At 41.6% G+C, this 12,233-nt stretch overlaps 1 protein-coding gene across 3 annotated transcripts in view; it reads left to right on the top strand.

Annotated features, from left to right (window-relative positions):
- The window catches only part of PRKDC (protein kinase, DNA-activated, catalytic subunit), a 229,719-nt gene that overhangs the window by 36,539 nt on the left and 180,947 nt on the right, over positions 1–12,233 (top strand). For all 3 annotated transcript variants that reach the window (XM_019661296.1, XM_019661297.1, XM_019661298.1), the window contains exons 11-14: positions 9,090–9,236; positions 10,041–10,205; positions 10,647–10,815; positions 11,983–12,032. In XM_019661296.1, the coding sequence (XP_019516841.1) occupies positions 9,090–9,236; positions 10,041–10,205; positions 10,647–10,815; positions 11,983–12,032 (531 nt within the window). The remainder of the gene's footprint in view (positions 1–9,089; positions 9,237–10,040; positions 10,206–10,646; positions 10,816–11,982; positions 12,033–12,233) is intronic.

Raw genomic sequence — 12,233 nt, forward strand, 5'->3', positions numbered from 1 at the left:
ATCTTAGCTGTGGAGGGCAGTGTCACTGGCCCTCATATGTGGGATCCGAACCGGGGCCCTCTGGTGTCCCAAGCCAGTTGTTAACCATCGCACCACTGTGCCGGCCCTTATTGAGACTTGTTTTGTGTTCTAACGTGGTGTATCTTGGAAAATGTTGCATGTGCACTTGAGAAGAATGTATATTCTGTTGCTTTGGGTGAAATCCTCTAAAAATATAAATTAAATCCAGCTGATCTAAAGTGTCATTTAAGCCCACTGTTTCTGTGTTGATTTTCTGTCTAGAGGATCTGTCCATTGGTCACAACGCGATGTTGAAGTCCTGTATTACTATAGTGTTACTGTTGATCTCTGTCTTTATGTCTTGTCAAAATCTGTTTTGTATATTTAGGAACTCCTATGTTGGGTGCATCGATGTTTACTAGGGTTATGTCCTCTTGTTGAATTTATCCTTTTATTATTATGTTGCGTCCTTCTTTGTCTTTTATTGTAGTTCATTTTAAAGTCTATTTTGTCTGAAGTAAATGATGCTACTCCAGCTTTTTTCTCATTTCCATTTGTGTGAAATATCTTATTCCATCCCTTTACTTTCAGTCTGTGTGTGTCTTTTGATCTGAGATGAGACTGTTGTAAACAGCATATGCATGGGTCCTGTTTTCTTATCCACTCAGCCACTTTATATCTTTTGATTGGCATTTAGCCCATTCATATTTAAAGTGATCATTGATGGGTGCATATTGATTGCCATTTTGTTATTTGTATTCTGATCTTCCTGGGTTAGCATGTTTTCCCCTTTCTTCTGTTTAAAAAAACCCTTTTAACATTTCCTGCAATGCTGGCTTGGTGATAATGAATTCCTTAAGTTTATTTTCTGAGAAGCTCTTTATCTCTCCTTCAATTTTAAGTGATAGCCATGCTGGGTAGAGAAATCTTGGTTGTAGGCCTTTATTTTGTATCACTTTTAATGTTTCCTGCCACTCCCTTCTGACCTGCAGAATTTCTGTAGAAAAGTCAGCTATTAGTCTTATAGGAATTCCTTTGCATGTAACCTGCTGTCTTTTTCTTGCTGTTTTTAGGATTCTATCTTTGTGTTTAACCTTTGCCATTTTAACTATGATGTGTCTTGGTGTGGACCTGTTTGGGTTCAGCTTGTTTGGAACTCTCTGCACTTCCTGGTTTTGTATGTTGATTTCCTTCACTAGGGTAGGAAAATTTTCAGTCATTATTTCTTTAAATACATTGTGGATCCCTTGCTGCTTCTCTTCTCCTTCTGGTATTCCTATGATGCGAATGTTGTTGTGCTTGATATTGTCCCACAGGTCTCTTAAACTGTTTTCATTGTTTTTATTCTTTTCTGTTGTTCCAACTGTGTGATTTCTGCTATTTTGTCTTTTAATCACTGATCCAATTCTCTTCTTCATCTAATTTACTGATGATTCCTTCGAGTGTGTTTTTTTTTTTAAGATTTTTATTGGGGAATTGGGGGGATGGGAACAGTGCTAGGGAATCGGGGGAAGGGGAACAGACAAGTTGCTGTCCTTTTTGTTCTTCAGTCTAGTTGTGGAGGATGTTGCTTCACTGGACCAAGTTGGCACCATCATTGCACTCTTCCCGGGCGAGGCACATCAGTCGCCGGCTTCTGGACGGCCGCTCACTGCGGCTGGTGGCCGCTCACGCTGGCTGCTGGCTACACACAGTAGCCCATGGCAACCCACTGCAGCAGGGGCTGCAGCCTACGCCGTCGCCGGCAACTCACGGCAGCCCAGCTCCAGGTTGAGCTGTTGTTCAGCATCTTAGCTGTGGAGGGCAGTGTCACTGGCCCTCATATGTGGGATCCGAACCGGGGCCCTCTGGTGTCCCAAGCCAGTTCTCAACCATCGCGCCACTCGGCTGGCCCACAAGTGTGTTTTTTTATTTCAGTTATTGTATTTTTTAGTTCTAACTGGTTGTTTTTTGTGATTTCTCTATTCCTCTTTATGTCCTAGCTAAGTTCCTTAAACATTCTTATCATCAGTGTTCTAAACTCTGTCTGTGAAAGGTTGACTACCTGTTTCATTTAGTTCCATTTCTAGAGATTTCTTCTGATCTTTTACGTGGGACATGTTTCTTTGTTTCTTCATTCTGTCTGTCGTTCTGTGATTACTTCGATGTATTAGATAGATCACCTCGTAAAAAATAGAAAAAAGAAAAAAAAAGAAAAAAAAGTTGAAGAAAGAAAGAAGAAAAAAAAAGCGGGGCTCTCCGTCCGCATTAATCTGCAGACTACTTGCTCAGCAATAGAGAAACTCTGGGCAACTCAGCACCAGCTTTTGGGGGAAGGGCTCAGTGCGTCCTGCGCCGGCCTCCCTCCCTAAGGCTTGCAGTGAGCTTCCCGCAATTAGCTGTTGTGTGCTCTGGAACTGTGCTCACCACCAAAAATCCTCACAGGTTTTTGTGGGTTATCTGCTGCTCCAGAAACACCTATGTGGCCTTCAGAGGTAGGGGTCAGGCACCAGGGCCTCAGGGTGCCTCTGGCAACACAGCTCTAGGTGGGCGGGGCAGGCCCCTATTGCACCACTGGATGTGGTCAGTGATCCCCACCATGTTAGAGCAGCATGTGCACTCTTGCATCGGCAACCAGCCCGCACAAATTTACCAGGAAAGCCCCAGCCGGATCACGCCGGCATACAGTTAATGGCCCAGCACTCCCAGGAAAACTCCCAGTCTCAGCCTGACCCAATCAGCCACTTGCAGATCTGATTGAGCAGCCCGACAGCCAGTCGCCACCTGGCAACTCTGCACGTGTAGTGAGGAGAGCAGGGACCCAAGGCGAGTCGCACACTCCTGCATCTCAAAGCAGCCTTTTGGAGTCAGAGTGCGCCTGCCAGGCATTTCCCTGGCTACACAGCACAAGCAGTGTGGAGGGTGTAGATCCAAGGCTGCATGCATGCGCGCGCGCACTCCTGCGCAAATTCCATCAGACCAATGCAGTCCAGGATCTGAGCCTCTGTGGGAGGGCTCAGCCCTAAAAAAATGGTTCCCTCCTGTACATTACTTGTGTGCAAGCTCCACACCGGGTGACCAGTGTTCCCCAAACCTCCAGCTCTTGCACCAAAGGTGCTCAGTTGAGTCCTTCCCCTCAGGCTTCTGGGCCCCGCTCACACAGCTACTCCCTCCACCAGGGACCGGGTGAGTGCTCACCTGCGAGGGAGTTCATGTGCTGCCTCCACTGGTTCTCTAGCCGCCCTCAGCCTCACTGAGTTAAACAAAGAGAGTCCTCACTCATTTCTACTGCCAGCTATCGTACAACTCCTATTTCTGGCAAAGTAACTGTGGGCTGGTGAGCTCAGTGTGGGGCCGGAGGCTCTCTCCCTGAACTGGAGAAGCCTCCCCACCGCTGAGGTGTCCCTCACGGGGTTCGCCCTCTCTCATCTCCCCCCGCGCCTACCAGACTGGACATGGCCTCCTCTTTAAGTCCTTTGTTTAGAGGTTCTGTTCATCTAGTGTTTAGGGGATTTCCGAGGTTGAATATTTCATAAATCATTTGTAATTTTTGTGTGATCCTGGGAGGCATTGGCAGAGTGTCTGTCTATTCCTCCATCTTACCGGAAGTCAATTTAGGTACTATTTTGATTTTAACAATTCAACATGTTAATAATTAGAGCTCTTTTGTTTTCCTGTAGATGGTGCACTAGGGCACATTTTTGTTTTAACCTGTGCTGCTTGTGCCTCCACGATCATGGTGAAGGGGCCATCTCTGTGGTCCTGTGAATTGCTGCCTGGTGACCACTGTGGTGGGTGCCTTTGCTGGGTGACCACTGTGTTTAGGTCTTCTGGGTCTTGGGGTACCACCATCTTGGTGGCAGGATGTGGCAGGTGAGGGGAGAGCCCGGTTCACAAGCTAAATCATGTTGCTACCTGGTTCCTTGTGGCCATTGGAACTGCGGCACTGAGTGCGGGAAGCTGAAGATGTGTCTCCACTGCTACCAATCTTTCTGGTGATGCGAGCACCAACATGATTGGGAGTGGGAGCCAGATTCACAGGTCTGGCTCCTCTTACCGTCCCCCATGGTCCATGTTGTGGGGGCCACAGTCTTTCTCCTCCATTGCTCTGTTCTCTGGGGCCACGGGCTCAGCCATGGTGGCTAGGGAAGCACATCTACAGGCACGGTCCCTGTCCTTCTCATGTCCTGCCTCTCCTTTGTGTTCCAATGTGCCCGCCTTTCGATGTACCAATGTATTGGTCTCTTAGGTGTCCTAGTATGTTGAGCAGAGTGATGTTTCTTAGATTATAGATGTTTGACTAGTTGTAGATTTAAGGGAAATGCAAATCATTGATCTCACTGTCATGATGCTTGTCTTTTCATTTTCTTAACACCGTCTTTCAAAGAGCAGAAATTTTAAAGTTTGATTAAGTAGAGTTTACCAATTTTCCAACTAATTTCTCCTTTCTATGCCCTAAGAAATATCTGCCTATTCCATAGGTACTGAGATTCAAAAAAAATTCTACTTCAAGAAGTTTTGTAGTTTATAGTTTTCAGCATTTACATTTAGGTGTATAATCTATTTTCAATTATTTTTTTGTGTATTGTGTAAAGTAAGGTTTGAAGTTGAGGTTTTTCCCATATTTTGTTGGTTTGGGTACTACATGTTCAAAAGCCTCGTTTCCCCATGGACTTACCTTGGTATCTTTGTTAAAAGTCAGTAGACTATTTATATGTGGATTTATTTATACACTCTATTTTTGTCCTATTTATGTTTTTGTCTATGTTTACATCAGTACCTCATTGTCGTTATTATTCTACCTTTATATTAAGTCTTGAAATTAGGTAGTGGATGTTCTCCAACCTTTTTTTCTTTACCATTATTGTTTTGACTATTACATGTGCTGCATTTTTAAATTTAAACCTTATTCCTGTGGGAAAGTAATTTTTATTTTTTCATTCTACGGCTTCATATAAAATTCTTAGGAAAAACATCACAGGTTAGTTGCATTTAATTAAAACATAGAGTACAAGGAAGACTATTAAATCTTCTGAAATCCTACCACCAAGAGAAAACCACAATTTTTTGCGGTGATGCTTTTAGGCCCACCTCCCTTTCTCTGTCCCTTCCTCCCTCTTATCTCCCTTTTGCTTTCTCCCTCCCCAGAAGGAAGGAATGAAGAGGTAGGAAGAGCGATAGCTTGACATAAAGGAAAATTGTTTATAATTTCTGTAGCCTTAAGATTTTCCACTGTGTTGAATATGTTTTCCTGAAACCACATTGAAATCTACAAGATTAATTTTTAATGGCAACATAGTTGATATATATAATGTTTATGAGCCAAAGTGTTTTAATCTATGCTCTATTGTTGGTAATTATAATTCCAAGTTTTTGCTACCATAAGCAGAAAATATTTGGATAAAAAATGCATAAAAAGGATGTTTGTTAAACTACAAAAATGAAAAATTAGAAACAGTTTAAATTCATAAATATTACAGCCTATTCATAAAATGAAAAACCGTTCTTTGATTAAGATGATGTTTGTTTACTTTTTGAGAAACATTGTTTGTGGAAAAAATAAATTAAGGGGAAACCACCCAGCATGGTGGAGTAGATAGCACTGTGCTTTCCTCATCCTGTGAACACATCAAAATTACAACTAAATTATAGAACAGTTAACCTCTAGAACCATCTGCAATCTAGCTGATCAGAAGTTTTAAAACTAAGGATATAAAGATGAAGCCACATCAAGACTGGTAGAAGGGGTGAAGGTACAAAACAGGTTGGCCCAAAATCTTGTGTGACTAGTGAAAATTCGGAGAGATATCTCCGCCACAGAGGTTCCGTATGGAAGAACAAGGGACCTCAGCCCCTCTTGAGGCTCTGCAGCCTGGTGTACTGGTGCCAGGAAGAGGAGCCGCTACAACATTTGGCTATGAAAAACAATGGGGATTTTTGACTGTCTGGGTAGAATGGAAGGCTGTGGGAAACCCAGACATCCATGTAAAGGGCCTGCCCATAATTGCTCACAGGCACTGACTCTGGGTTCCAGTGGAGGGACAGTGACTTGGGGGGGGCTTCGGAGACACATGGGGGGCAGACTGAGGTGTGTGGCTTCCGGCAAGGGCTGGAAGATAGTTGCCACTTTCCCTGTGTGGGGGCCTTCTCCTGTGCAGCTGGGAGGCAGGCGCCATCTTCCCTGTGTTGAGCCCTCCCCCACACACATGACCAAATCTGAAACTGAATTGGTCTGGTGAGCTCCATTTGCTCCACCCTGGTGACTCATTAAGACCCTTCCACTCCCAACTCTGTATCCCACAAGGCTTTATCAGAGGCTGAATCTCATGGGAGCTGGCAACCGGCAGGAGGCCTTGGTGTGTCCTGACTTTTTGCAGAGCTACTCCAGACCCAGTACTGGTGGCAGCCATCCTCGGTTCACAGCATGGCCTCTCCCACGTGCCTCCAGTCCTTGCACAGGCAGCAGCCAACCATGGATCTCATTGTAACTTTTACCAGGTTGTCCACAGTCAGTCACAGGTAGTAGCTCACCTGGGGATCCACTGGAGTCCCTCCTAAGACGCCCCAGAACCAAGATACTTGGAGGTTGGCTTCATCCACAGAATAGTCTACCCAGTTAGCCCCCAAAATGGCACACCCAAAGGGCAGTCTCAATAGCCACTAGAGCCCACGGGCAAATCTGGCTCTGTGTTGTAAGCACCCGTCACAGCAGCTGGTAATCTGCGAACATGGCCAAACCCCACACCAGTCAGCCGGTGCATCAGTCCTATTCACTGACTTGCCACTAGCAATCAAGGCTCAAATATAACAGGAGGGCACACATAACCCACATAAGAAATAATGACTGAAAACTTTCATAACCTGGTGAAGGAAATAGACATAAAGTCCAAGAGGTGCAGAGAGTGTCAAAAAAGAGGAACCCAAGCAGGCCCACACCAAGAGACATTATAATTGACCTGGCAAAGACAAAGAGAGAGCCCTAAAAGTAGCAAGAGAAATGCAACTTGTAACTTATAAGGGAGCTTCCATAAGATTGTTAGCTGATTTCTCAAAGAAACTTTGCAGCCCAGAAAGGATTGGCAGGAAATGGTCAACATGATGAAAAGTAAGGACCTACAACCAAGACTACTCTATGCATCAAGGCTATCATTTACAATCAAAGGGCAGATCAAGAGCTTCCGAGACAAGCAAAATCTAACAGAGTTCACTATCAAAAAACCAGTATTACAGGGATTGTTAGAGGGAGTTCTTTAAAATGAAAACAATAAAAATAATGTGAATAATAAAATGGCAATAACTATTGTACATATCTGTCAACAATTACTTTCAATGTTAATGGATTAAATGCTCCATTAAAAAACACAGGGTAGGGGCCGGCCGAGTGGCTCAGTTGGTTAAGAGCTCGCTCAAGAGTTTGAGCTCTGAGCAGCAGCGGTTCGAGTCCAGCCCAAGCTGAGCAGCCGCTGAGCTGCCAACGGGTAGCAGGATGGCTCAGCTAAAAAAAACCAAACCAAAACAAAACAAAAAACACAGGGTATCTGAATGGATAAGAAAACAAAACCCTTACATACGCATGCTGCCTACATGAGACTCACTTTAGATTGAAAGTCACACATACTAAAAATAAAGGGATAGAAAAAGTTATTTCATGGAAATGTAAAATTAAAAGCTGGGGTAACAATGTTTATACCAGACAAAATAGACTTTAAAACAAATGCTTGGGCCGGCCGAGTGGCATGTTGGTTAAGAGTTGGCTTGGGACACCAGCTCTGAGCAGCAGGGCCCCGGTTCGGATCCCACATGAGGGCCAGTGACGCTGTGCCCTCTTACAGCTAAGATGGTGAACAGGAGCTCAACCTGGAGCTGGGCTGCTGTGAGTTGCCGGCAATGGCGGAGGCTGCAGCCCTTGCTGCTGTGGGCTGCTGTGCACTACCGTGAGTGGTTGGCAGCCAGTGTGAGTGGCCGTCAGCCAGTGTGAGCTGCCATCCGCCACCGTGAGCGGCCGTCCAATGGCTGGCAAGTGACTGCCTCATCAGGAAAGAGTGCAATGATAATACCAACATGGGCCAGTGAAGTGACATCCTCCACAACTAGAGTGAAGAACAAAAGGACAGCAACTTGTCTGTTCCCCTTCCCCGATTCCCCAATAAAATCTTTAAAATAAATAAATAAATTAAATAAATAAATAAAATGGGGAGTAAAGTGCCTGGAAGAACATATTCTAACACCTGTGGAGTTTTGTGTGGGATTAGGGTATGTATTGCTAGGTTGGTAATGAAAGGTAAATACTTTTTTTCTGCCTTTGATAATTATCTACATCCATTTCATTCTTATCTTGGAAGTCTTTGTGCTGAAATTAGGAATGCTTTTTTGAATACTTGTGGTCTTGCATTTAGGCTCTTGTCACTTGGTTTGGTAGATAGTGATCTACATGCTTCTCAAAGTACTTTTTCCCTTGCCTTACCTAATTTAAGCCTTACAGTTTGTGGCTTATTTTTTTGAAAAATGAGATGATTTGTCTTTCTGATTGTTCTGAACTGTATTTTGTGTTGCCTTAATGAGCCTCCTAATCTGTTAATGACTTCTGAATTTGCAGGCCTCTGGGCCTGCACAACTCTATGTCACCTTGTGAGTCACAGATGAGCTCTAAAGATGTTTTCTGCTTCATTAGAGAGCCTTAATTCAAAACCTGTTTGTCTTCCTGCATTTTCCTGGTCATTTTCAGTCCCATTTCTCCAAGAAAAATATATCACATATAATAAAGCCTTATTTTAGATCATGTCTTTTTTGAACTTGATAGAGACTAAGCAGTTGAATCAGTGGTTCTTTAAGAAAGAAAGAGATTGGTACGGCTGGTTGGCTCAAGTGGTTAGAGCGCAGGGCGCAGTGCTCATAAGACCAAGGTTGCTGGTTTGATTCCCACATGGGCCACTGATGTGCGCCCTACGCAATTAGAATGAAACAACTATTTGACTTGGAGCTGATGAGTCCTAGAAAGAGATTGTAATGAATTGTAAAACACAATAATATTCTAGCCTTTTCGCATTTGTATAGATTACTTGGTTTTGCCATTAAAATATTTTTAAAAAGTAAATATGATGCAATTGCAGGTTTCTGTTTTGGTGGCAAAAGATGCAGAAATGCATAAGAGTAAGCTGCAGTACTTTATGGAGCAATTCTATGGAATCATCAGGAACATGGATTCTAACAGCAAGGATTTATCCATTGCAATTCGTGGATATGGACTTTTTGCAGGAGTATGGCTCATTAATTTTCTCTGACCTTTTTAGTTTTTTTTATTTGCGTGTTTAAAGAAATATAAATTTATTGCATTTTTAAGCATCTCACACTTGTGTCAATATTTTGTTATTTGCTTATTATTAACTTGTTTTTTCAGTGTTTACTATGTACTAGGATTCTGCGTATGTATTATCTCAAATCCTCATATGTCTCATACAAGCTTTTAGGAGTATTATTCCACTTTACAGATGAGGAAACTGAGACCCAGAAAAATGAGTAACTTGTTAAAGGACACACAGTTAATAATTGACAGAACCAAGACATAAATTCAGGTGTGAAGAATGAAAACACCATGTTTTCTCCACTGTGCTTTACTGCCTCTTATTTATGAAGTAAAAGTCTAGTTGATATCACTCAACATTTTAGAAAGAGAAATTCTAATGACAGAGGTATATTTAAGAATAATGAGAATTACTATAGTTATTTCCCTCTTAGTGGATCTATGTGACTTCCACTTTACAGAGAAAATCATTTGCTACCTCTGTTTCTACAAATGTACCCATCTATGTCACTCCAAACAGAGCCTAGAATGTAGTTGAAAAATCTGTAGTTTTGTGTATGAATAGCTATTTAGAATGTATTTACAGATTATTTTGAAAAGCATCTTTATGAGATATACCGTATTTTATATCTGTATTTATTCTCCATTAAAAAGCTTGTTAATATTCAGTTTGTAATCACATGGCTTAACAAGTTTCCTTAAATGTAATTATTTCGGCATTGATAAGATTGATAAAGATTTATATTTTACCTTTCTAAAGCCTTGCAAGGTTATAAATGCAAAAGATGTTGACTTCATGTATGTAGAGCTCATTCAACGCTGCAAGCAGCTGTTCCTCACCCAGATGGACACTATTGATGACCATGTTTACCAGATGCCAAGTTTCCTCCAGTCTATTGCAAGTGTCTTGCTTTACCTTGATTCAGTAAGTGGAATAGTTAATTAAACTTAGTATGATTTTATTTAATCTCAGTTCTTCAAATAACTTGATAGAGTTCTATGCACCCAGTATAGGCCCCATTATGATCAAGGTGATATTTTTAATTAGTATTTTGTGTCAGTAAAATTAGAGCCATGAAACCTTTTATTACCCAAAGCAGGAAAAATTTGTTACTCTGTCTTTCTAAAAGGTTAAGATTGCTACTTGGAGTAGAATTGCACCTTAAGTATCATTAGGACAGTTTTACTCCTAATTTGTTTTATGCAATCATAATAATAAATGTTAAGATTTTAGTAGACTGAGATAACTAGTCAGGTTTTTCATTTATCTAATATGTCTAATTGAGTTGTATTTACTTTGATTATTTGTATTCCCAATTTATTTATTCTCTCCCCTAACTTTTAGTTTGCTCTCCATTTCTGGTAGCTTCCTGAGGTGTATACTTCAGTTCTGGAACATCTCATGGTGGTGCAGATAGACAGTTTCCCACAGTACAGTCCAAAAATGCAGCTGGTATGTTGTAGAGCCATAGTAAAAGTTTTCCTAGCCTTAGCAGAAAAAGGACCAGTTCTCTGGAATTGCATTAGTACTGTGGGTAAGTTTGGAATTTACTCTTTTTTTTTTTCCCCTCTTTTAAGAAATAACTTATTGGTCTGGTTTAAACTTAAAGTCAACTAAGAACGTCATTTCTTACAGTTATACAATCTAAATAAAAATGAACCCAAATGAACTCATTTGTTTAGACAGTCTTATCTTTTTTTTGTTTTTTAATTTAATTTTTTGTTTAATTAATTAATTTATTTTTAAAGATTTTACTAGGGAGTTTGGGAGGGGAACCAGCTAAGTTGTTCTTCAGTCTTCGTTGTGAAGGGCGCCAGTCACCATCTGGCTTCCTGTGGGCAGCTCGTGGCCTCTAAGCTCAAGGTGCTGTGTTCAGTCTTAGTTGTGGGTGGGCGTGGCCACCATCCCATGTGGGAGTCAAACCAGCAGCCTTGTTAAGAGCGGACGCTGTATCCACTGAGCCATCCTGGCGGTAGCTCAGCTCAAGGTGCAGAGTTCAGTCTTAGTTCTGGGTGGGCGTAGCCTACCATTGAATAGGCAATCTTGTTTTACACCAGCTGAGCCATCCTGCCACCTGTTGGCAGATCAGCGACAGCTCAGCTTGCACACAGTGTCACTGGCCCATGTAGGATCTAGCTAGCTGCCCTGTTGCCCAGAGCTCGTGCTCTTAAGCCAACTCTTAACCAACTGAGCCACTCGGCCAGGCCCTATTTTATTTTTAAATTAGTTTCGGGTGTACAACATAGTGCAATAGTTATACTTTTTACCCCTCAAAGTGACATTCTCCGTCCTCCAGTTGGCCGCCCCACTTCCCCAGGAATTTACTCTTGTTTTTATGATAATGAATAATGATTATTTCACATGTTATGTGATATAAAGAATATCTGGTGGCAAAATTCTTTTGTATTTTTTGATGTCTCTTGCAGAACTAATATTTTGGTGGACCAAAATCTCCTTTTTCTACCCTTTTTTTGAATGTTGTTTTTTATTCCTTGTGCTTAATAGTCCAAAATGTAAAACTAAAGATTTTAACAAATTTTAGAGAAATAAAATGAGAGGCTATGTTAAAAAAATTAAAGATTTTAACAAACTTAGAGAAAAAAATGAGAGGGTATGTTAAAAAAACAATGGCTGTCATTTTTGTTGAGTTATGGTAATTTTTGGTGTTTCCTTCCTTTTTGTTTCCATTTTCTTTTTTCAGTGCATCAGAGTTTAATCCGAATATGCTCTAAACCAGTGGTCCTTCAAAAGGTAAATTCTGAAACTGATGTTTGGAAAATAAGCCCTTCATCACTGAAAGTTAGAAATGTTGTTGAGGTTTGTAGTCTGTAAATATATAAAGGTGGCCTTTTTAGTTATTTGTCCTGCCTTACATCTTTTTTTTTCTTTTTTTATTGTTAGTTTTAGGTGTACAGTATAATGCAATAGTTATCCTTTTCACCCTCACAAAGT

Source organism: Hipposideros armiger, unplaced genomic scaffold, assembly GCF_001890085.2.
Source record: "Hipposideros armiger isolate ML-2016 unplaced genomic scaffold, ASM189008v1 scaffold_343, whole genome shotgun sequence".
Classification (NCBI taxonomy): Eukaryota; Metazoa; Chordata; class Mammalia; order Chiroptera; family Hipposideridae; genus Hipposideros; species Hipposideros armiger.